The 22,135-nt window shown below is 47.9% G+C and overlaps 1 protein-coding gene across 2 annotated transcripts in view; it reads left to right on the forward strand.

The window, feature by feature from the left end:
- Nucleotides 1-4,868: 4,868 nt before the first annotated feature.
- The window catches only part of Myo10 (myosin X), a 230,524-nt gene continuing 213,257 nt past the window's right edge, over nt 4,869-22,135 (forward strand). For both annotated transcript variants that reach the window (XM_045133108.1, XM_045133107.1), the window contains exon 1: nt 4,869-5,326. In XM_045133108.1, the coding sequence (XP_044989043.1) occupies nt 5,306-5,326 (21 nt within the window). In that variant the 5' untranslated portion in view covers nt 4,869-5,305. The remainder of the gene's footprint in view (nt 5,327-22,135) is intronic.

The raw sequence follows: 22,135 nt of genomic DNA on the forward strand, positions 1-22,135 counted from the left end.
CAAATAAATAAAATTAAAAAGAGAAAGAGAGAGAGAATGAGTGGGGGGGGGGTGGAGAGAGAGAGAACGAGAAAGCAAGCACCATTGTAGTTTGAGTGGACAAGAGCATAGGAACTGTGAGGTACATCACATACTCTCGCTCACCGTGTTCAGGAGAATGACTGCTACCAAAATGAATTATCTGGGTGCTTGATTCCCCTCTATATGATGAATTCTATCACAGTGTGAAACGTTTCAGGTATTTTTCTTCCAAAATGTAATCTTTCTATAGAAATCATTCACATATATTTTCAGTTTCTCAGGAGAAAACCTCCTGGAGGATTTCTAGTTGAAAATTAGGAGAAATAAAAAGAACAGTTACCTAAAAAATTTAAAGAACATTAATTTATTTTTCCCACAAAAATCCCATCAAGGCTTTTGCATCTTTCGACATTCAAAATTATCAGCGAACTAACTGCTGTTTAGTTAAACATGAAAGGAGTTTGGAATTGTGTTGGTTATTAACTTCTAATTTGTGTGAAAGAACCCTCCAGAACTTTCCCTTTCTGTAACTAGTAATTAAAGCATTACTCTGGAGCAATTAAGCAGTGGGTATTTAATAAAAATAAAGATAGTGGGGAGACTGCACCTGCAAACATACCAAGATTAGGATCAGCAGCCAAAGCCTCAACTATAGCAGAGACTTCAGTTTGAATTTATAAAGGAAATTATAAAGGACAAACTCATTCCTACAGAAAACAAACACACCCATGGTGGAAGACAAACAGTGAGATGATGATACCTAACTCACAGACATGTATAACTCACCCTTAAAGTAGGGAAATGGGGGGCTGGAGAGATGGCTTAGCAGTTAAGGTCTTTGCCTGCAAAGCCAAAGGTTCCAGGTTCGACTCTCCAGGACTCACGTAAGCCAGATGCACAAGGGGGCACAAGCGTCTGGAGCTCGTCTGCAGTGGCTGGAGACCCTGGAGCGCCCATTCTCTCTCTCTCCCTCTCTTTCCGCCTCTTTCTCTCTCAGATAAATAAATAATATATATGTATTTTTTATAAGTAGGGAAATGGTCCAATGGATCGTAAAACAAAATTAAGTCGATGGTGCGTTAATTTATCCCTCTAGGTCAGAAACTTCAACTTGAGCTTTTGGGGAAGTTTCATTTTGAAAATGTAGTACCTTATTAGTGTGGTTTCTGTGAAAATTCAATAGAGAGCTGAGAAGAAATCTCGTCTCAGAGCCAAGCCACAGCTCTCAGGCCAGAATTCCTGTCTTTGTCCCTTGTTGAGAGCTAGGTTGACCCTCACCCTCAACTGCGTCCCAGGGCAGCATAGCTGTCCACGAGGAAGCACTCACTTCTCTGGAAAATGGCAGCAGGCAAGAATAAATATTCTCGAGAAAGCTGCCTTCCCTGCTCCATCCAGTCTTGTCAATGACTTTGTAAATTTAACATGGGTCTTTTAAACAACCAATTCCATCTCAAAGACACGAGGGGGGCATATCCGACTTGAATGCTTAGAATAACATGCACTTTGCTGTTGGTTCTGCAAACAGTGTCAGTTTGTTTTTCCACCTTTTTGGGAATGTGCATGCCTACAGAAGCCTGATGAATTCTGACAACCTAAAGCACTGCTTTACAAGTTCTGAATGGGCTACCTGGCTGTTTATTAAAATGCAGATTCTGAGATGCCTAAACTAACCCAGTGGTTATGTTTTTTTTTTTTTTCCCCACAATTGCCCCCAAAGGATTCTGATAAGGTGATCTGTGAACCACAATTCGTTCATACTCATATATTAATGGTACTCTCACTTTTGGTTAGAGAAGCTTCTCTTTTCAGAAAGCAGTGATCTCTGGTATGACTCAAAAGGCACCATGGTGCTGAGAAGTGACAGGGGAGTGCTCAGCACTGAAATATCTCCATCACCCCTTCCAAGGCTCCGAGTCCATTGCAGAAGAGATGGATGGAGGAATGTAAGAGCCCAAGGAAGGATAGGGGCTGGAGAGATGGCTTAGCAGTTATGGCATTTGCTTGTGAAGCCTAAGAACTCATGTTTGAATCTTCAGGTCCCACAAAAGCCAGATGCACAGTGATGCAAGCGTGCAATGTCACACATGCGCACAAGGGACACACATTTACAAAATAGCCTAGATATCCATTACCTCGCAGTGCCTGGCACTACCTACACAAAACCAGTATAATAGGAGGAAAAGATGATATCAAAATAAAAGAGAGATTGTATCATATATTGTCTATGATTATGGAAGTTGCAAATAATAAAAATTAAAATAAAATAGAAAAAGCCAGGCATCGTGGCACACGTGGGAGGCAAAGGTAGGAAGATTGCTGTGAGTTTGAAGCCACTCTGAGACTACATAGTGAATTCCAGGTCAGCCTTGGCTAAAGTGAGACCCTACCTTGAAAGACCAAAATAAATAAATAAATAAAATAAAAAGACGCATGTGTGTAGCTAGCATGTCATGATACAGTTCAACCAAAACCATATGTCCAGCCAGAATAAATGCATACGGAAAAACACGAGCTCAACTATTTTCTTTTCCTAAAAAATTATTATTTATTTAGTTAAAAGAAATAGGTAGGGAGAGACAGAACTCCAGATACGTGCGCCACCTTGTGCATCTGGCTTACGTGGGTCCTGGGGAAATAAGCCTGGGTCCTTTGGCTTTGCAGGCAAGTGCCTGAACCTCTATGCCATCTCTCCAGCCCTCAGCTATTTTCTATTAAGCTAGGACGGTGATGCCACCCACTGTTTTCAATATCATTTTTAATTTTGGAACACATAGTTATTTTTCCTGAGATATGCTATTTAAACAAATGATGGATTTACTGCTATTGTAAAAGAAAATAATAATAATATTTATAAGACGACAGTCATCTTAAAAAGATTAACAAGCATGCCTGTAGTCCCAGCACTTAGGAGGCTGAGGCAAGCCTCATAGGGAAGACTGTCTCGACAAAGAAATGAAAATTAATAGGTTTACAGAAGAGAGGAGGATAAAGTACAAAGGGTCCTTGTAGCCCCTCAGCCACCCCAGAATTAACACGTTGCATTAGCAGGGCACATCTGGTAGAGCTAAAATAGCTTGCACGGGATTGGAGTGACTTTTGAAAGGCTGAGGCCAGGGTTGTGCCACAAGTCTGCCTTAGGGCCGGTCCTGGGAAGCCACACCCTCAAACCAGCTCCCGGGTAATTTATGTGGCCCTGATGTTGTGCGCCGATTAACACCATAATGGCTGTAATTGTTCTGTTAGTTTCTGAACACAATTGGCTGCAGGGACTCATTTGGCTAAACGGTTCGGTTGGTTTGGAAATTGTTGATAATCCTGGGCTCCACCTTAACTTTCCTTTAACCTTGGACACAACCTTTAAGCAACCTTCAATGGCTACGTTCTAAGTGGGTGAGCTAGGAGAGCCAGCAGCCCTTTAGAACAGAAGTCGTAAATCACGTTACTCAAGGGCCAGTGGGTGACAGCAAGGACGCTAGCTACTGCCCAGGAAGCGAGTCGCATGGGTGCTTAAGTGACTACAAGATATGTCCTTCAGTCATTGCCCCAGAGCGGCAGGGGTTAGACATCTTGGAGCACAAAACCCTGCCTGCAAGAGCTTTTTCTTAAACTCCCAACGCTGGGCGGGTAGGACACCGGGGTGTCCCAACCTGCGAGACTGACCCTCCTCTGCTCCGGAGCATCCAACCCGCGGATCCGGCGCCTGCCCCCCGGCGGGGCGACGCTGGCCCGGCCAGGTGAGCTGCACTGGGCAGCAGCTGGCAAACCCCCCCGGAGGAGAACTTCTCCAGCGCCCATGCGGCCAAGAACCAGTCCTTTTTGTTCCCAGGCCGCCGGCCACCGAGGCGCTGCTGCGCCAGGTGTGACTCAACGGTGAGTCACCCTCCCCGGCCGGTTCCGAGGGATCCCGGAAGCGCGGCGGCCGAGCCCGGTCTCCCGCGTCCTGGCCTGGGGTCCCCCGCGCCAAGAAAGCCTCGCTCGCGGCGCAGAGTCTCGGGACGCCCGCACGTGGCAAGGAGCTGGGCTCCGCCCCGGGGTGGACCGGAGCGGCCGTCCGCCGCCCTTCCCCGCGTCCGCCTTCCCCGCGGTGCGCGAGGTGTGCAAGGTGCTGCGGGGTGGGGGGCGGCAGCGGACGCAGCTCCTCGCGGCGCTGACCTAAAGCCCACCGCAGGAGAGCAGCTGGGCGCGGGGGCGGGCACCCGGCCATCCGGAGGGCTCAAGCCCCCCACGCGCCAACGGGAAGGCCAAAGCCCGGGGCCCTCTGCCCTCCCCCACCTCCACCTCCACCCCCACCCCTGGCCCAGAAGCCCGCCGGGGCCCGGGGCTCGGAAGTGGGTGGGGCTTGGGCGGTGGGGGCTGAGGGCGAGCGCGCCCAGCCGGCGGGAGGCGGAGCTCAGGGGCGTGGCCAGACACCCGGTGGGCGTGGCCAGGGCCGCGGCTCAGGGCGTGCGCGCGGAGCCAGGCTGGAGGTGGGGGCGTGGCCAGGAGCCCCGGTGGGCGTGGCCTGGGTGGTAACTGAGGGCGGGTGCGCGGAGCCCGTGGACCCGAGCCAGGCTGGAGGCGGGGCTCAGGGGGGGGCGGGATCTAGGGGCGTGGCCGGAAATTTGCGGTGGGCGTGGCCTGGGTGGTGGCTCGGTGGACAGCCACGTAAGGGCGTGCCAAGATGGGCAGAGGGCGTGGCTCGCTGGTGGGCGTGGTCTAGGTGGGAGCTGGGGGCGGAGTGCAGGGGCTGCTCGGGGAGGCCCAGGGCCAGGAGGGGCGGGGCTTAGCCTTGGGGGCGGGGCCTGGGCGGGGCGTGCTCGCCGGTAGGCATCCTCGCTGCAGGCGAGAGCCGGCCGAGGCTGGGCGGCGGGCGCGGGAGTGCTCACCGGCGCGGCGCTCGCGGGGAGAGGCCGGCTGTGCCCTGCTCGGCCGGCGGAGCTTGAGAGCGAGATCGGGAGAGAGATCGAGAGAGAGAGAGAGAGGAGGGAGGCCCCGCCAGCCCCCAGCCGGGGAAAGAATGTGCCACCAGCTGTTCTGGGCCCGGGAGCGCTTGGGCCACAAGTGAGAAGTTGGGAGGAGACAAAGGCTGCCTGCCGTTGGGACGGAGCAGTTCGGGGACTTGGGCTTGGGAGACAAAAGGTGAGGAGCAGGAGGAGGAGAGGCCGGGCCATGGCCGCGGGGCAGCCCCGACGCCTGGACGCCCCGGCGGTGGCGCCGTGACACGCACGCTTTCCCGGGACCTGCGGCTGCGCTGACTTCCTCGAGCTCGGCCGGGGCTCGCGGGGCCGCCGAGGGGCTCCGGACAATGGACACCTTCTTCCCCGAGGTGAGTGAGCGAGCGGGCGCCGGGGCTCGGGGGTGCAGGGGGGTGAACCCCGGGGCGCCTCCCCGTCCGGACGCGGGACGCCGCGCTGCCTCGTCTGCACGGGCCCCGGAGCTCCGAGGAGTTAAGCGGCGGGCAGGTTGCGTGGGGTCCCGCGCTTGGCCGAGGTGCAGACGTCCCCCCGTCCCCGTGCGTGGGTGACACCCCGCGCCAGGTGAGTCCCTCCGGGAGGAGGAGGAGGAGGCCCCGCCGCCCGGGCGCAGGAAGCCCGATTAATTGCTCACCCCGGGACGTGCTTTTTCTGCAAGCAAAAGAAAAAGTCTGCTCTGGCACTTCCTTTGCCGAATGTGCCTGCTTCCTGTGCAGGGATTGCAGACCTTCCCGGGGAGACGCCGGTGAAGGGGGGGGGGCGGGCGGCCCGGTGACTTACCTGTCCTGCCCGGCCGGCCGGGGAACCTGGGCTCCCCGCTCCACCGGCACTGCGCCCTTAGGACTTGGATAATTCCCGGAGCATGGCATCAAAAGATCCCCTATTTGTGCCCGTCCTCGGCAACTTTTGAAGTTGAACTTAAAGGAAAATTCGTTGAGGGCACACCGTGGTTATTTTCGATGCCCTCCTAAGGATCCCTGGGGGCTGAGACAACCACCGTGACTTGAAGCTGTCCCGTCCCCCTCCGACCCCCAAGGATTTAAGAGTTGTGGTCTGGTTTCTTGGCTCCGCGTCCTTCCTTAGTCGTGTTTGTTTAATGAATTCTGTTTTAAGTTTTGAGGTTTGAAGTGGCCCAAAGTAAACAGTTGGCCGGAGGGAGACTGAAGTGAGTTTCGTTGAAAGGCAAAGGGGATTTTGTGAATTCAGGGACAGTCTTGGAATCTTCTAACAAATCAGATAGGGGCGAGTTTGCTTCAGTGTTAGCTAACTTGCTTTATCTGACCTAATTGGATATAGCATTTCAAGGGCCTCTACTTTCTTAGAATGACCAAAGTGACATGTTCGTGTGGGATGGGTAACTTGAATTTTTCAAAGTGGTTATTTTGTTCTCAGTGAAAGGTAGCCTAGGAAGGAATCTTTTATCTATGGACACGTTTTTATTTGAAAACTAGTATGTATGTACGCGCACATCTGTGAGCCCTCACACTTCCTCGTTCATGAATTTATTTTTTGATGCCTGTAGGAAGGCATCAGTGCTTGGGGGGGGGGGTTGTCATTTCTCCACCAGTTAACCTCCAGGCTAGGTTTTTTGTCTTTTAATTTTTATTTATTTATTTGACAGAGGGAAAGAAGCAGAGTGAGAGATTGAGATAGAGATAGTGGGAGAGACCGGCGCATCTGGCTTACCTGAGTCCTGAGGAATCGAACCGTGGTCCTTTAGCTTTACAGGCGAGTGCCTTAACCGCTAAGCCATCTCTCCAGCCCCCAGGCTGGGTTTTTAATTGCTGCCGTCTGTAAGAAAACTGAGGCTGTACCTCTAGGGCAGGTTGTTCTTAACTTGGAGGTCCTTTAGAAAACATGTGAAAACATGGAATTTGTATACAGTTGTTGGGGTGGCAGAGCTCCCGGAGCCTGTGGGCTGGAGGTGTCCAAGGTCTCCCGGGTGAGCAAAAACTCTGCCCTCTAGTGCAGCTGGCGGGAACCTCAGGATGACGTGCCACAGCCGCCCTACATCGTGAGCCCGACTCCCCTCCCCCACCGTTAGTCTTCTGGACTAGGCAGTATTGCAAGCACTTTTCACCCGAGTTTTGGTTAGTGAAATCTGTATCCTGGATTTTATTTGGTCTTCATTGACTTGTCTATTCCATCCCCTTTCCAGACGAAAAATCTAAGTAAGTTACTTGCCCAAGGTTGAAGAAAGTATTAATAGAATCCCCATCCCTTTTCCTTTGCTGCTGATGACTGGGGTTTCTGGAGAGTATTTTTACATATTTTTAGTTTGGCCTTGAGTTTGTGTTACAATATTTGGTAGCACCTAATATTGTAATAATACAGGGCTAGTGACAGAGACCAAGGGTTGGTGTGTTAGCTGGAGAACACACTTCTAATATAGACCCCCCTCTTGCCCCTGTTGTTAAATTGTCCAGTGAAGAGAATGTTGCCTCTTCCTGTTAGAGTGGAAACCAAGTGAAGAACTGATATGTTTCCGAGGGCAGCTAGCTTCTGGGGTTTCCTTATCACTAAATAATATCCTATCATTTGCTAACCTTTCCCACTGTGATTTAGGGATAATGACTTGTTGCTCTTTGGATAACAACTTGGATCTCTTCCTAACAACTTGGGGGGGGGGGGGCTACTCAATGACATGTTACATGTGTTGGCCAAATAAGGAAATCGGAACTACTTGTGAATCACAGCTGCTGCTTGGAGCTAGGGCTTCTTGAATGGGGCACCGGGGACTTTGGGCCAGAAGCTTTTTTGTTGTGGGGGTTGTCCTGGACATTGCAGTCCTATGCACGACATCCTTGGCCTTCAGTGGATAGATGCTGGTGTCCTCATGTTGGGACACCCGCTCCCAGTCGACTGGCACCTCGCAGAGCAGTTGCCTCCTGGTCCTCATTCCTGTGTGAGGTTCTTGCCTGCACTTGCCTGTTTGAACTAGGATCAGGCATCCTGCTGCAGGCCAGCGGCCAGGAGAGCTTGTGCCAATCAGCTGACGCGGCTGTCTTCAAAATGTGCTCCAGGATTGGCGAAACCAGCGCGCCAAACTCCCCAGTCAAGTTTCAGTTTCTTCCCGACCTTCATTAACGTTTTACGACTCCTCTCAGAGTTCACTGTGTGCACGCGTCAGGAAGCTTGTGTTTTAGCATTTCTAGGTTAAGTGGTGGCAACAGAGGTAGGAGGAACACTGTGAGTTCGAGGCTACCCTGAGAATACAGAGTGAACTGCAGGTCAGTCTTGCAGGAACAGACTACGTTTAGGTTTGTCTGTAACCAGAAGCAATTAAAAAAAAAAAAACAGTAAACTTAAAATTTCCAGCCAGAGAAGTGGCATGATGACTGTGTAACCTTGCTGAGGTTCTGAAGTGCTGTGTCCCAAAGGCCAAATACAGTGCTGAGAATACCAGTGGGGGCGAGGGCTTTCCAGATGAGCTGACTTCCACTTTCTTTCTTTTCTTTTTCTAATAGGTTTCACAAAGTAGGGTCTCCTTCTCACCCAGGCTGACCCGGAATTAGTCTCAGGGTGGCCTCAAACTCATGGCGATCCTCCTGTCTCTGTCTCCCAAGTGCTCGGAGTAAAGGTGTGCGCCACCCCGCCCCGCCTACTTTCTGATTTTGGTATAGGTGTGGCATGATGCCTGCTCAGGTACAAGATCGTTTGAGGATTTTCCCTGAGACCTAAGCGGACGCCTTGGCTCTCAGAATAAATGTGATGAACACTGTTGGTAGCTACCGTCTCGTCTTGTTGAGGGCCTAACACCCGATCACAAGCAGCTTCTGGGAGGGAAGGATTTAATTTTGGTTTGCAATCTTGAGAAGCTCCATGACGGCCGGAGACGGCCTAGCATGAGCAGAGACCGGACATCACCTGTGCCACAGCAGGTGGAAAACCGCCGTAGGAGAGTGAGCTGAAGTCTAGCCAGCAGGGGTGGCTGTAACAGCCCTAAGCAGGTCTGCCTCCGAAACGCTCCTCCTCCAGCAAGGCGCCACTGCCCAAACTGCCGTCAGCTAGGAGCGAAGCATTCAGAACATAGGAGTTTATGGGGGACATCTGATTCCGGCTTCCACAAGTGTGTAAGAGATACTCAGGTAAGACTCATCTAGACACAGACATAGAAAGCAGGCATTCACATTTTAAGGAATCGTGTGTACATGAGAAATGTTCCAGATGTCTTTAGTTCTCACTGCCTGTCTCCATATGAGTCGGAGGACATTTGGCCTTAAGATATTCTTTGGAGGACTAAGGGCGCAGGTCAACTCCGACACAAAGCGAATCCTGCTTAACTTGGGACAGCACCGTGGAGTTGTTCACATAGCGTTTAAGCTGGAAATAGAGTTCCTAAACCTTGTTTTTTCTCCTGTTCTTTTCCACCCTTTGTATAAGTGAGCGATCTAGTGGCATTTCGTGTTAGAAGAAAAAAATTGAGACGTTGTTGTATTTTGGCAGCTGCACTTGACCAGATCAAGTCCTGATACATACAGGAGAGGCAGTGAGGACTTCCTTGGCCCCTAAGTCTTAAAGGAGCCCCTTTGAAGACTAAACCTAAGAGGGTATTATTAGCTGGGCCTCCTTTTTCTTGACTCACTATGACTTTACTTTGTGTGTAGTACAAAAGAATTTCTACCCCCAGGTCCTCTCTCTCTCCATCCCCTGCTGTGTTGGTTGGGGACAGCAAAGCCGGGGAACAGCTGTGAGCAGAACAGTTGCTGCTGCCCTGGAGCACCAAGCTTGCTGGCCTGGGGAGACAGAAGGTCTGCTCTTCATGTCACTGCCTGTCTGGTCGTCTTACCTCTCACCAAATTAGGCAGAAACCAGCGTGGGCTAAGCCTTGTCTGTTTAACCAGAGTGGTGGAGGGGGAGGACACTGTTTACTTTTCCAGCTTTGCCAGCTCTAAGTGGGCACATGAACCTTGAATGTGCTCGTCTGCTCTCGTGATTGGTTGGCTGGGACGCTTTGGGGTTCAGAGTCACTGATAAATTTTCAGGGGACTTTCAGGGGATTGTCAGGAATAACCCCCCCCACACACACCGTTCCCTAGTGATATTTGTAAGGTTTGGCCTTGCAGGAGTAAGAGCCCTGCTTTCTTAGTACCCTTCTGTGGGTATTAAGCACCATCTGTGGGACCCCAGAGGGGGTGCCTGGAGTTGTGGACTCTGTCTGCTCAGTAAGTGGGGCGCCCTAGCGTCTGTCTTGCATGGTGATAAGGTAACTCCAGGGTAGGGTTTACGAACCCCGTGCTGCATAGTAGGTGTCTGGTCCTACTATGTGTGAGCTGTGGCAACGCTTAGCTGTCGTGAAGGGGTGGCTTTATGAGTGATGTCCCAGGACTCAGGGGTGCAGACAGTGCTTGGCCTTGAGAGCATCCTCCAGTCGTTCCCTGGGCTGGTTGCCTTGCTTGGATTTCTTTCAACTTAGACTGTTCTGGCGCACTTTATATTTCTAGAAGTCTGTCTACACCAGGGCCTGTCCGGTGGCCTTCTCCTTGACAAGTGCCATCGTCCTTCAGCCCTGGGCTCAAGCCGTCCCATTCCGCAACTCCTTCCTCCTCCTCCTGTGTGAATTCTGTTCCCTCCTTTGTTCTTGACATCTTGGCTGTCCCTATGTGCAGTTGTCCCCAGGTCAAGTTCACGGGGAGAGATGTGAGGGGACAGACTTCTACATTTTTTTTCCTTAATTTTGAGACATTTACAGTTTTTGAGACAATATAAATATGAGTCATTGTTTGTTTGAGTCTTACTGCGTGCTGGGCTTGTTACTAAACAAGAATCATTTTATCCACTTAAAGCTGATGAATATTTGTTTATTGGACCCACTCAACAGATGAAGAATGTGAGGTTAAGTTATTGTCCCAATGGCTTGTCATGTCGCTAGACACTGGACATGGATATGCTGTATCCTGTTGGTTTCTTTTATCCTTTTATTTTTGGTTCATTTTAATTTATCTATTTGAGAGCAACAGACAGAGAAAGAGGCAGATAGAGAGAGAGAATGGGCGCGCCAGGGCCTCCAGCCACTGCAAACGAACTCCAGACGCGTGCGCCCCTTTGTGCATCTAGCTAACGTGGGTCCTGGGGAATCGAGCCTTGAACCTGGGTCCTAAGGCTTCACAGGCAAGTGTTCAACCACCAAGCCAAGCTATCTCTCCATCCCACTTTCATCTTTTTTAAAATTTTTATTTTTTATTTTTTGGTTTTTCAAGGTAGGGTTTTACTCTAGCTCAGGCTGACCTGGAACTCACAATGTAGTCCCATGTTAGCCTCAAACTCACAGCAGTCCTCCTATCTCTGCCTCCCAAGTGCTGGGATTAAAGGTATGAGTGACCACGCCAGGCTATCTTTTTTATTTTCTTCAAGTTTTTTTATTTATTATTTGCAAGCTGAGAGAGACAGAAAGAGATGAAGAGAGTGAAGAGAGACGAAGATGAGGATGACGACACCCCAGCATAGCGCCGCTGCAGACGAACTTCAGGTGCATGCGCCACTTTGTGCATCTGGCTTTATGTGCATACTGGGGAATCGAACCCAGTTGTTTGGCTTTGCAGGTGATCTCCTTAACCACTGAGCCACCTCCTCAGCCTAGGTCACCTTTATCTTATCTTTATCTTGCATTACCTCTTCTAGGCTCCTTGGGAAGGTACTAGGTGATTTGGGGGTGAAAAAAAAACTGACTGACTGTGAAACAAGCCTTCACCATGGATACCTTGGAAACCCCACAGGAAGTTGTTAATCAGTGTGTCAGCCTGCCATTGATTTTTTTTTTTTTTTTTGAGGAAGGCTATTACTCTAGCTCAGGATGACCTGGAATCCACACTAGACAACGCTGGCCTTGAACTCACAGTGATCCTCCTTACCTCAGCCTCCTAGGTGCTGAGATTATAGGCGTGAGCCACCATGCCTCCATATGCCACTGATTTGGTTTTTTTTTTTTGCTTTGCTTTTCCCTTAGGAAAGGCAAGTCTATCTGCATCTTATGGCTTCCTTAGTTGCCGGCACTTAGAAAACTAGGCTTCTGAGAACTGTTTTATTTATTAAAGGAAAAGATAGGACTCCTTGCTTCCTCATTTCTGTCAGTTGCTGGGGTGTTTTCCTGTCTCCTCTCTTGAGGAGGCTTGGGAGACTAATTTTCTAGTATTCTCACAGCAACTTTTTTGCCTTTCCTTGTCTTTTTTTTTATCTTTCCCTTGGTAGCTAGAATGATCTATCGAGTCGTCCCTCAAAGAGCATCCTTGAGTAAAGCAGTGCTGCTTGCAAAGTGTGTCCCCAGGACTCTGACAAGGTGAGTCAGTGTCACTCCGGCATCGCACATCACTGGACGTCATACCACCTGACCCCCGTGAGTTACGGGAAAGGTCACTGCTGGTGACAGGGCACCCACAGGCCTGCTGAGACCCAGGCAGGGCAAGGGACTAACTAAGGTGCGAGCAGATCTCATTTTAGAGACAGGGTCTCAGGTCATCCAGACTCTCCTCAAACTTGCTGTGTAGCTAGGGACAATCTTGAACTTCTGACTCTCCTGCCTTTACCTCCTGAGTGCTGGATTACAGCCCAGCTTTATGCAGTGTGGGGACTGAATACAAGGCTTCATGCATGCTAAGGAAGCATTCTATTAACTAAGCTACGGCCCCAGCCCCTGTAAAATCATTCTAAATTATGGTCATTAAAATTAGTTGTGTTTATACTGGCTAAGCGAAGGTCTAGGGGCTGACGTACACTTTGGGGTGGGGTATTTGCAGCCTGCTGGTGAGGTAAGGGCCAGCTGAAATGAAACAGGATTTGGGGATGTTGGAATACAATGGAGGCTTTTGTTTTTGTTTTTCAAGGTAGGGTCTTGCTCTAGCCCAGGCTGACCTGGAATTCACTATGTAGTCTCCGGATGCCCTTGAACTCACAGTGATCCTCCTACCTCTGCCTCCCGAGTGCTGATGTGTGCCACCACGTTCAGCCAATGAAGGTTTTTACTTTGCCTATTTCCCAACATTGGATCTCCAAAAAATTCCATAAATCTTAAAAAAAAAAAAAACTTTTTGGCAGTCTTTGTCTGTAGCATGTGAGCATTACATAATAGAGGGGTGCATTGTGGGAAGGGTGGGTTAGCTCCGTGAAGAGTCTGCTCATGGGAACCACTTTGTGTGCTAACATTCATTCCCTTGAAAACAAAAACAAAGCAACCATCAACGTTCATTTCTATAGTAATGTATAGGTATTTAGAGTGCTAAGAATCTTTCTAAAATTGAGGCATTCTTGCTGTAAAAAATGTATTTGGTTTTTCAAGGTAGAGTCTTGCTGTAGCCCAGGCTGACCTGGAATTCACTATGTAGTCTCAGGCCGTCCTTGAACTCACAGAAATCCTCCTGTGCCTCCCAAGTGCTGGGTTTAAAGGCATTCGCCACCATGCCCAACTTAAAAATATATATATATATTTGATACGCACAGATTTACCCGAAAAAATTAGGATAGCGCTGGAGAGATGGCTTAGTGGTTAAGTGCTTGCCTTTGAAGCCTAAGGACCCCAGTTGGAGGCTCAATTCTCCAGGACCCATGTTAGCCAGATGCACAAGGGGGCGCATGTGTCTGGAGTTCGTTTGCAGTGGCCGGAGGCCCTGGCGTGCCCATTCTCTCTCTCTATCTGCCTCTCTCTCTGTGTGTCCGTTGCTTTCAAATAAATAAATAAAAATAAACAAAAAAAGTAGGATATTTTTCAGTATCATTTTGAACATTTATTTAGTTATTTACGCATGTATGGGTGCTCCTGGCTCCTTTGCCACTGCAGATGAACTCTGGGCGAATGTGCCACTTTGTTTGTAGTATGGTGGGAATGCTTGGGCCAGCAGGCTTTGTAAGTGAGCTCCTTTGACTACTGAGACATGTTCCCAGTTCTTCAATATCATTCTTTTTTTTTTAATTTTTTTAAATTCATTTTTATTTATTTATTTGAGAGTGACAGAGAGAAAGAGGCAGAGAGAGAGAGAGAGAGAGAGAGAGAGAGAGAGGGAGAGGGAGAGGGAGAGGGAGAGAATGGGCATGCCAGGGTTGCCAGCCACTGCAAACGAACTCCAGACGCATGCGCCCTCATGTACATCTGGCTAATGTGGGTCCTGGGGGATCGAGCCTCGAACAGGGGTCCTTAGGCTTCACAGGCAAGCGCTTAACCACTAAGCCATCTCTCCAGCCCCTTCAATATCATTCTTAAATTCATTTTTCTTAACCCTGTGAAGAATATGTACTAAATTTGGGAAACTTAGAGAACACCATAAATAGGGCTTGGCTACATGAGACCTTGTGTAAATGAGTGAATGAAAGTCAATAGAAATGTCATAAGCAAACGACATAAAGAAGGTCCCTCGTTCTCATGTTAGTGCTTAATTATATCTGCCTTGCATACCACCCCCAGCCCCCTGTACCTCTGGATATGTATGTTTCTGCTAAAACCCACTTGATGATTTTAGTTTAAGATTGAAGATAAGTGTCAGGAGACTCTCACGTGTACAGGTAAGGACACTAATATAGGCCCCATATCACATACCTAAATACTAAAGTTATAAATGAGGCTGATGAGCTACTAAGTTAATGTCTTCCATCGTGCCTAGACAAACTCTCCTTCTTTAGGGCAGAACTGAAAGGTGTGCCAAAAGCTATGGCTCGAACGGCTGAGTGACAGTACTCGGCAAAGGTGACTTTAATCACCGCGTGCATGGCTGGATGCTCTGCCGATGGCCCAGTGATATTTATGTGATATAAATTCCATGATATGTTTTCCATCAATCCATTTTTCTTGTCCATATTTCAGCCAAATCACTGATTCATGGGTATAGATCTTCACTGTAATGTCTCTAGACAGTAACGCCAAAGAAGATCTTTTCTGAATCATTGTGGTCCTCACCTTGTTATATTTTTAAAATTAACCTCAATGTAGAGGAAGCCAGCTTTGCTTCAGTAGTTGCTAATGCCTAACGTCGACAGTTCTTAGATTGAAAAGGGAAGGGGGGTGGTCTGAGAAATAGCTCAGTTGGTGCAAGGCTTGCTTGCCTAGCATGCTTGACACCCTGGGTTTCACCTGCCTGGCGTAGAATCAGCGTCTTTTTGTAGGCCTGCAGTCCCGGCCTTCAGGAGGTCATCTGCAGATCGAAGTTCATCCTTTGTTTCTGCTCTAAGCCAGTCTGGGATACATGAGACCCTGCTTCAAAAACAAGTTAGTTTTATTATACATGTCATGATCACTATCACTGTATGTGAATTTTCACCATTTCTTACAGCAGATTTTGCTGTTTTGTATTCCTCTATTGTGGTTTTGTGCCCTGGGCCTTTCATTTACTAAGTGCTTTGCCACTGAGCTGAACTCACAGCCCAAAGTAAACACTTCTTAAAGTGTTCTCCATACTTTTCAGTGCTATTAAAAAACTAAAAATAGCCAAATATGATGGTGCACGCCTTTAATTCCAGCACTCAGGAAGCAGAGGTAGCAGGATCACCATGAATTTGAGGCCACCATGAATTCCAGGTCAACCTAGGCTAGAACAAGACCCTGCCTCACAAAAAGTCAAAGCAAAACTGAAAACAGGAGCTAATTAGCTTAAAATTAAAACTCTGTTTTTTTTTTATTTTATTTATTTTTTTTTAAATAATTTATTATTTTTTATTTGAGAACAACAGACAGAGAGAAAGAGGGGGAGAGAGAGAGAATAGGCGTGCCAGGGCTTCCAGCCACTGCAAACGAACTCCAGACGCGTGCGCCCCCTTGTGCATCTGGCTAACGTGGGACCTGGGGAACCGAGCCTCGAACCGGGGTCCTTAGGCTTCACAGGCAAGCGCTTAACCGCTAAGCCATCTCTCCAGCCCTAAAACTCTGTTTTTAGATGAGGCTGTGACTTTTTACATGTTTTCCAGAAAATAATATATTTATTCTGATTTTTAAAAACATAATAGTATTGTTGTGTTTAAACATTTTTAAAAAATATTCATGAGATTAAGAGAGAGAGAAGCAGATAGAGAATGGGCGTGCCAGGGCCTCTAGGCACTGAAGACAAACTCCAGATGCATGCGCCACCTTGTGCGTCTGGCTTACGTGGATCCTGGTGAATCCAAACTGGGTCCTTAGGTTCTGCAGACATGCACCTTAAAAGCTAAGCCATCTCTCCAGCTCAGCCCTGTAGTTCCTTTTTTTTTTTGCTAGAGGTTTACTTTTGTCTCATTTTTGTAAAATGTGCTTTTAAAGTGAAATAGCCAGATTCTCTTGGTTTTGGGGAGCTTTTAATAATACTGTTTATCAGTGACAGTATAAATCGAAAAACTGCTGCCAATACAAGGACCACAATGTGCACTTTCTTGGACAAATTTGTCCTTATTTACTTGTTTATTTGTGATGTGGCCGTGAAAGGGGTGCTCACAAGTCTACAGACCAGGGTGCTGTTCTTTGGTGTGTCAGTATCAGGGTGTATTTGATGGCTATCTGGTCAGTTCCCCGGCCCTGTTAGACTTGCTTCACATCATGAACTTCGTTGTACCTCACTCTTTATTTACATCCTTGTCGGAGTATTTCTTCAAGAAGAGACTTCCCAGGAGAGTGGGAGGTGTGTGATCAAAGGCGTTTGCACATTTTTAGGTTATTTGACAGCAAAAGCTTAATGAGAATTGCTGGGCAGTTTGTAGGAGGCCCCAGCTGAGTCACTCCTGCCTGATGTATTTATGGGGGGGAGTTGTCTGTAAGTGTCTCTTTAGAATTATGACTGCAACGCACTGCTTAGGAGGAAGTTACCCCATGATCCTCGATTTACACTGCCTCCTGGACACTTCATTTTTCTCTTGGTTAATTACGAGCAGGGCCGTTGAGTGACATGCTGGTATCTTCCCCAACCTGGCATGGTTACTGATGCTCATTCATGAGCAAGCACACACAAGGGACCTGGTGAACATTTTTCTGGAAAGCCGTTGGACACTTGTTTGGGGAATTGTTAACCACTGGCAACGAGAGCTGCTCCGTGGCTGCTGTTCAATTTGTGGCTGTAAGTAACATACGACAGGGTTGTGTGTGTTGAGGTGTACGGTGCGGTATGGATGTGCGTAAGCTTCTTAGTTATTAACCCAGGAAGTGTTTCCACGGGCTTTGAAATCCAGGCGCTGGGCACTAAGTGCAGACTCACTGCCCCTTTAACAATGTGCTTTCCCGTGGGATTGCTTCTGTTCACTTCCACCCTCGTCTTGTTCTTCCTCGGGTGTGACACCGGCCTTACTAGTGTGCAGGGTGAAGAAAGCGCGCCTTCTGTGGAGGCCAGCCGTCCTGCTGGCACAGAGAGGAGCGGGCGCTCTCAGAGGCACCCTGACCACTCCCTGGCACCGAGCCGGGCCTCTGCTTCGCCGCCTGCGCTCTTCTCCCGTCTGGTGCATTTGCCGCCGTGGCCCAGAGCAGAGCCCCAAGGGGCATCACCCTCCGCTGGTTTGCAGCCTCCGATTTCTGAGCGTGTCCAAATGTCTCTGCTTTTCACGTCTCTTCTACACTGTCAATTTAGGCCAAGTCTGTTTTTCCCGTGGGGAGCCGTCTTGGGCCTCTGGCTTCTCTTCACCCCTGGCTTCCATCAGTGCTTCAGACCTCTTGGTGGTGACAGTCGAATGCTTCTGGAGATCACCTGATTCCCTGAGATGGGCGGGGCTGTTCCGGGTTGAACACTGTGTCCTCTCTTCCCCAGCAGTGTAAACTCGGGGCCCCCCACACGCCATCAGCCCCCCCTCCGGGCGCCCCTTTCCTGACCACGCTGCTCTGTTTGCGCCGTGCACACCGTGCGCGCGCTCCTCAGTGCTGTGCTTTTTGTTTTGTTTTGTTTATTTTTTTCGAGGTAGGGTCTCACTGTAGCGCAGGCTGACCCGGAATTCCCTCTGTGTTCTCAACGTGGCCTCGAACTCACGGCGATCCTCCTACCTGTGCCCCCCTGAGTGCTGGGATTAAGGCGTGCGCCACCACGCCCGGCTTCAGTGCTGTGTTTTTATTCTGTGCGACACCTCTTAGCTGTCATCATTTATGGCCTTTACTGACCAGCTGACCATGGCCCATGTTCAGCCTACACACTCCTGTGCAGCTGTGCCCTGTGCCCTCTGCCCTCAGGCTTCCATTGTTCCCTTCTGGGGCTCTTCAGCTCCAAATCCCCCCTTAGCTCCTCTTCCTAGAGCATTGGAGAAATATTATGAAGTCATTAAAGTGATAGCACTCTCCATGGGGAAAAAGAGTCACGTTCTCTCCCAAAGCCTTGGAGCATGCCAAGGTGAGTAGCGTCTTCGGCCCTCCTCTTAGAAGTTGTAGGGTTTTGTTCTTCTCGGTCGTGTGCGCTCTCTCCCTCTCTTCCCTCACTCCATCGGCGTCTCCCGCCCTCCATCACACAACCAGCACATAACATACAGGCTTCAGAGTTGCCAAATAGTGGTAGAATGCTGTCTCTAACATGGGCAAAAAGCTGTGTTTACTCCCCAGCATTGCAAAATACTAAAAGAGAGAGAGAGAGTGAGGGAAGGAGGGAGGGAGGGAGGGAGAGAGAGAGAAGTTGTCTGAACAGTACCTGAGGCCCTTTCTCTTTGCCTAGCACCCAGTACCCCTGGTGGCAACATTTGACATAATGATAGTTCAATGTCAAAATTGGTCTTCCTAAAGACTCTATGCCTCACTTGCATTTCAGAACTTTGATGTTTATTCAGTGTTACACTATAAAGCTGTCCATCACAGATCCTTAGGGCACTCCTTGTGCCTCTCTCCTCTCGCTCTAATTTCTTGAACTACTTGTTTATTTTTATTCTCTATAAACTTTGTGTGTGTCCCATAAGTGAAGGTAGACAGTGCATAATACATAACTGTTTGTTTATTTTTTGGAGACAGTCTCCTGTAGCCCACACTGGCCTCCAACCTGATAGGTAGCCAAGGACATCCTTGAACTTCTGATCCTCCTGCCTGCGCCTTCCAAGCGGAGTACAGGCGTGCATTGTCACACTCAGCTAGTATGTAACCTTGGAGTTGGCGCATTGCCTTGAGCCCCTGTCGTGGTTCACATTTACAGTTTGTCCCATCTTGTTACTGAACAGCATACCGTAGTCAGACATGCTTTCACGTCTGTTGCTGTATCCATTATCATTCTGAGACTAGTAATTACTTGTATAGTGTTACTCTATTTTTGTCCCATGGCTGTTCAAAGCTCATATTTTATGGCTGTCCTTATTTTATTCCTAAATACTGTCTTCATGCAAGAACTGTGTGATTTGTGACTGCATTTCCCTAGTAACTCGAGGTAGATTTGGTCATTTGAATTTTTGGATTTTTTTTTTGAGGTAGGGTCGCCTACTAGCCCAGGCTTACCTGGAATTCATTGTGTAGTTATGTGGTTTCAGGCTGGCCTTGAACTCACAGCGATCCTCCTGCCTCTGCCTTCCAAGTGCTGGGATTAAAGGTGTGCGCCACCATGTCCGGCTTGGTCGTTTGAATTCTTGCTCATCATTGTACAAATTGGACAATTCCTAGTCTTGGTCTCTTTATCTGAGACAGTGATGTCATTACATACAAGGAGTTTGCATGGCTAGATTTGGGGGGCTGGCCTCGCTTTATGCTGTCGCCGTCATGGCGCTGAGACGTCGCCGTCCTGCGTGAAGCAGGCAGGTAATCAGGGAGATTCTGTGGTATGCTGCAGGCAGACTTCTTGGGACCTGGAACAAAATGCCTCAGGATGCTCTTGCCCTCCATCACCATCTCTGAGACTGGGTAGAAAAAAGATTTCTTCAAACCAACACTATAAGGCTATCAGAACCTGCTTTGAGTCATGTGTAGTATTGGTGGCAGTGGGGCTTATCCTGGTGAGAAAACTAGGAAGGTTAGGGACAGTCTCCAAGGAAGGCTTGCCCCTTGTCACAGTCGGCTTCCCTTTTTGGCAGAAAACGCCCCACCAGGAGCAGCGGGTGGGAGGAAAAGGTTTATTTTGATTTACAGACTCGAGGGGAAGCTCCATGATGGCAGGGAAAATGATGGCATGAGCAGAGGGTGGACATCACCTCCTGGCCAACATAAGGTGGACAATAGCAACAGGAGAGTGTGCCAAACACTGGCAAGGGGAAACTGGCTAAAACACCCATAAGCCCGCCCCCAACCATACACCAGCTCCAGGAAGGTCCAGTTGTCAAATTGCCATCATCTGGTGACCTAGCATTCAGAACACACAAGTTTAGGGGGGGACACCTAAATCAAACCACAACATTCAACCCCTGACCCCCCCAAACTGATAACCATTGATGTAAAATACAATGCATTCAGTCCAACTTTAAAAGTCCCCATAATTTTTATCAATCCCAATGCTATTCAAACAACCCCAAAGTCCAGGGTCTTTTAGCTGAGCTGTAATGCCAAAAAACCCATAATGGTACCAAATAAGCATTTATATTGTAAAAGATAGAATTGGGCATAGCAAAGAAGTGTTGAGCCAATACAAGATTTAAAATAAACAAGGCAAACATCAAACTCTGTAGCTCTGAGTCCAACAACTGAACATATCTCAATATAATAAAGGCTATTTATGACAAGCCTACAGCCAACATAATTACTAAATGGGGAAAACTGGAAGCTTTTCCACTAAAATCAGGAACAAGACAAGGGTGTCCACTGTCTCCACTTCTATTTAATATAGTTTTGGAAGTCTTAGCCATAGCAATAAGGCAAGAGACACACATAAAAGGGATACAAATTGGAAAGGCAGAAATCAAGTTATCACTATTTGCAGATGACATGATTCTATACATAAAGGACCCTAAAGACTCTACTAGCAAGCTGTTAGAGCTAATCAAAACCTACAGCAATGTAGCAGGATACAAAATAAATACACAGAAATCAGTAGCCTTCATATATGCTAACAACAAACACACAGAGGATGAAATCAGAGAATCACTCCCATTCACAATTGCATCAAAAAAAATAAAATACCTTGGAATAAACCTAACTAAGGAAGTAAAGAATCTATACAATGAGAACTTTAAGACACTCAAGCGAGAAATTGCAGAAGACACTAGAAAGTGGAGAAACATCCCTTGTTCCTGGCTTGGGAGAATCAATATCGTGAAAATGGCAATCTTACCTAAAGCAATCTATACATTTAATGCAATCCCTATCAAAATTCCAAAGGCTTTCTTCATGGAAATAGAAAAAACAATCCAAAAATTCATTTGGAATCATAAAAAACCTCGAATATCTAAAATAATACTGAGCAACAAAAAAGAGGCTGGTGGTATCACCATACCTGATTTTAACCTATACTACAGAGCCATAGTAACAAAAACAGCATGGTACTGGCACAAAAACAGACATGTAGATCAGTGGAACAGAATAGAGGACCCAGATGTAAGCCCAAGTAGCTATAGCCACCTGATATTCGATAAAAATGCCAAAAATACTCATTGGAGAAGAGACAGCCTCTTCAACAAATGGTGTTTTGAAAACTGGATAAATATCTGCAGAAGGATGAAAATAGATTCTTCTCTCTCGCCATGCACAAGAATTAAGTCCAAATGGATTAAAGACCTTAACATCAGACCGAAACTTGAAACTGCTAGAGGAAAAAGTAGGGGAAACCCTCCAACATATTGGTCTTGGCAAAGACTTTCTAAATACAACCCCAATTGCTCAGGCAATAAAACCACAGATTAACCACTGGGACCTAATGAAATTACAAAGATTTTGCACCGCAAAGGACACAGTGAAAAAAGCAAAGAGGCAACCTACAGAATGGGAAAAAATCTTCGCCAGCTATATATCTGATAAAGGATTAATATCTAGGATATACAAAGAACTCAAAAAGTTAACTAATAAGGAATCAAACAGGCCAATCAAAAAATGGGCTAAGGAGCTAAATAGAGAGTTCTCAAAGGAAGAAATACGAATGGCATATAAGCACCTAAAAAAATGTTCTACGTCACTAGTCATCAGGGAAATGCAGATTAAAACTACATTGAGATTCCATCTCACTCCTGTCAGATTGGCCACCATCATGAAAACAAATGATCATAAATGTTGGCGGGGATGTGGAAAAAAAGGAACCCTTCTGCACTGCTGGTGGGAATGCAATCTGGTCCAGCCATTGTGGAAAACAGTGTGGAGGTTCCTAAAGCAGCTAGAGATTGATCTACCATATGACCCAGCTATAGCACTCCTA

The sequence above is a fragment of the Jaculus jaculus genome, chromosome 13 (assembly GCF_020740685.1).
Source record: "Jaculus jaculus isolate mJacJac1 chromosome 13, mJacJac1.mat.Y.cur, whole genome shotgun sequence".
In the NCBI taxonomy this organism is placed as follows: domain Eukaryota; kingdom Metazoa; phylum Chordata; class Mammalia; order Rodentia; family Dipodidae; genus Jaculus; species Jaculus jaculus.